The sequence below is a fragment of the Pygoscelis adeliae genome, unplaced genomic scaffold, assembly GCF_000699105.1.
Source record: "Pygoscelis adeliae isolate BGI_AS28 unplaced genomic scaffold, ASM69910v1 Scaffold1073, whole genome shotgun sequence".
Classification (NCBI taxonomy): Eukaryota; Metazoa; Chordata; class Aves; order Sphenisciformes; family Spheniscidae; genus Pygoscelis; species Pygoscelis adeliae.
This window is the reverse complement of record NW_008824453.1, coordinates 125888-128242: the sequence shown is the minus strand read 5'-3', so window position 1 is coordinate 128242 and position 2355 is coordinate 125888. Positions and strand designations below refer to the sequence as shown.

The window sequence follows — 2355 nt, the reverse complement described above, 5'->3', positions numbered from 1 at the left end:
CACTGCACCACCTCCCCGCTTCTTCTCCTTGCCCCTGCTGCGGATGAAAGCCTTGGAGGCAGGAGCAAAGCCCATGCGACCAGGGCCAGATCTCACCCCATCATGTGAGTGGGACCCCAAGGCCGTGGGGCTGGGGACAGGTCCCTTGCATGGCACGAAGGAGCCAGGGTCACTTAAGGGTAGAGTGCATTCATCTGGGGGAGTCACCCAAGCACTGGTGAAGGGAGATTCACACAGTGAAATTCCCTGGGCACAGTGAAGAGCTGAAGGCAAGATTTCTAACTGCCCCATCCCCAGCAGAGCAGCTTTCATGGGGAGAGGGAGCTTTTGCAACAGGGAGGCAATGAGCTCTAGGCACCTCTACTTTCTGCTCCCCACCCGCTTGTCTCAGCTCCACTAAGTCATTTCTCACATTCATCAGTTCTCACTTCTCCTTTCCTTTTTGTTAATTCAACCCCCAAAAGGAGGAACTACCCAGCAGCTGCACCCCCCAGCCAGCTCATTTCCCCAGCTCCTGCCTCACTGCTCAGACGTCTAGTGAGGACCCTGCATTGGTTCAGCCATGGGCTGGGTGGTTTGGGGGGTCCTGCTTGCCTGGATGTTGGTGGCTTTGGTGAGAGGGGCTGAGCAGTCCCAGAAGCTGTCCTCTGCGGGGTTTTCGGAGTGCAAGAAGGCCCTGAAGCTCCCAAGTCTGGAAGTCCTGCCGGGGGGGGGCTGGGATAACCTCAGGAATTTGGATATGGGCAGAGTTATCAACCTGGGCTACTCACTGTGCAAGACCACAGAAGACGGATCTTATATCATCCCAGATGAGATCTTCACTATCCCTCGCAAGCAGAGCAACCTGGACATCAACTCTGAGATCATCGAGTCCTGGAAAGATTACCAAAGCATCACCTCTGCCTCCATCAACCTGGAGCTGTCCCTCTTCTCCTCCATCAATGGCAAGTTCTCCTATGACTTCCACCGAACCAAGACCCACCAAGTGAAAGACCGTGCTGTCACCACCCGAGTGCAAGTCAGGAACCTGGTTTACACTGCCAAGATTGACCCAGGGGCGGTCCTGGACAAGAGCTTCAAGAAGCAGCTGCTGACAATTTCCAGCCACCTGGAGAACAACCAGACACGGATGGCTGATTTTCTGGCCGAGGTGCTGGTGCTTAACTATGGCACCCACACCATCACCTCCGTGGACGCTGGAGCCAGCTTGGTGCAGGAGGATCAGATCAAGGCAACCTTCCTGAAGGACAGCTGGGCCACACGGAGTGCTGTCACCGCCTCAGCCGGCGTGGCCTTCCACAGCATCGTCGGTGTGAAAAATGAGGAGTCCCTGGATGTCAGTTCTGGCTTCACTAAGCAGTATCTGGAGAACCGCACCAACTCCAGGGTAGAGAGCATCGGTGGGACCCCCTTTTACCCAGGCATCACCCTCAAGACCTGGCAGGAGGGGATCAGAAACGAGCTGGTGGCTCTTGACCGCTCAGGGCTGCCCCTGTACTTCTTCATCAACCCCAGCACCCTGCCAGAGCTGCCCACCCCCACAGTGAAGAAGCTGGCCAGGCGAGTGGAGATGGCTATCCGCCGCTACTACACCTTCAACACCTACCCGGGCTGCACCGACGCCACCTCGCCCAACTTCAACTTCCATGCCAATGCCGATGATGGCTCCTGTGAGGGTGCCATGACCAACTTCACCTTCGGGGGAGTCTTCCAGGAGTGTGCTGGGCTGGCCGGCCCCGACACCAGCATGCTGTGCCGGGGGCTGGAGCAGAGGAACCCCCTCACTGGGGCTTTCTCCTGCCCCACCACCTACACTCCAGTGCTGCTGGGCATGCAGGAGCGGGAGGAAGGCCACAGCCATCTGGAGTGCCACAACAAGTGCATCCTGGGCATCTTCTGCCACCGCGAGTGCCAGGACGTCTTCTGGCTTTCACGGGTGCAATTCAGTGCCTACTGGTGCGCAATGAGCGGGCCAGTGGCCCCGAGCTTGGGATACCTCTTTGGGGGGCTGTTCAGCGCTCACAGCATCAACTCTATCACCGGTGCCCAGTCCTGCCCCTCAGGGTACTTCCCACTGAAGCTCTTTGATGAGCTCAGGGTGTGCGTGAGCCAGGATTATGAAGGGGGAGGCCAGTATGCGGTGCCCTTTGGGGGCTTCTTCAGCTGCCAGGCAGGGAACCCCTTGGCAGGGCAGCATCAGGGCACCGCCGAAGACCCCCACGCCAAGAGCTGCCCCCCAGGCTTCAGCCAGCACTTGGCACTCATCAGCGATAGCTGCCAGGTGGAGTACTGTGTCCAGGCTGGCATCTTCACAGGGGGCTCGCTGCCGCCTGCCCGCCTGCCACCCTTCACCCG

At 58.7% G+C, this 2355-nt stretch overlaps 1 protein-coding gene across 1 annotated transcript; it reads left to right on the top strand.

The window, feature by feature from the left end:
* Positions 1–598: 598 nt before the first annotated feature.
* On the top strand, positions 599–2353 carry MPEG1 (macrophage expressed 1; the record flags this gene model as incomplete). The annotated part of the gene is made up of 1 exon (XM_009321059.1): positions 599–2353. A coding segment is annotated over exon 1 (1755 nt), but the record flags the coding sequence as incomplete, so codon positions are not given.
* Positions 2354–2355: the final 2 nt, after the last annotated feature.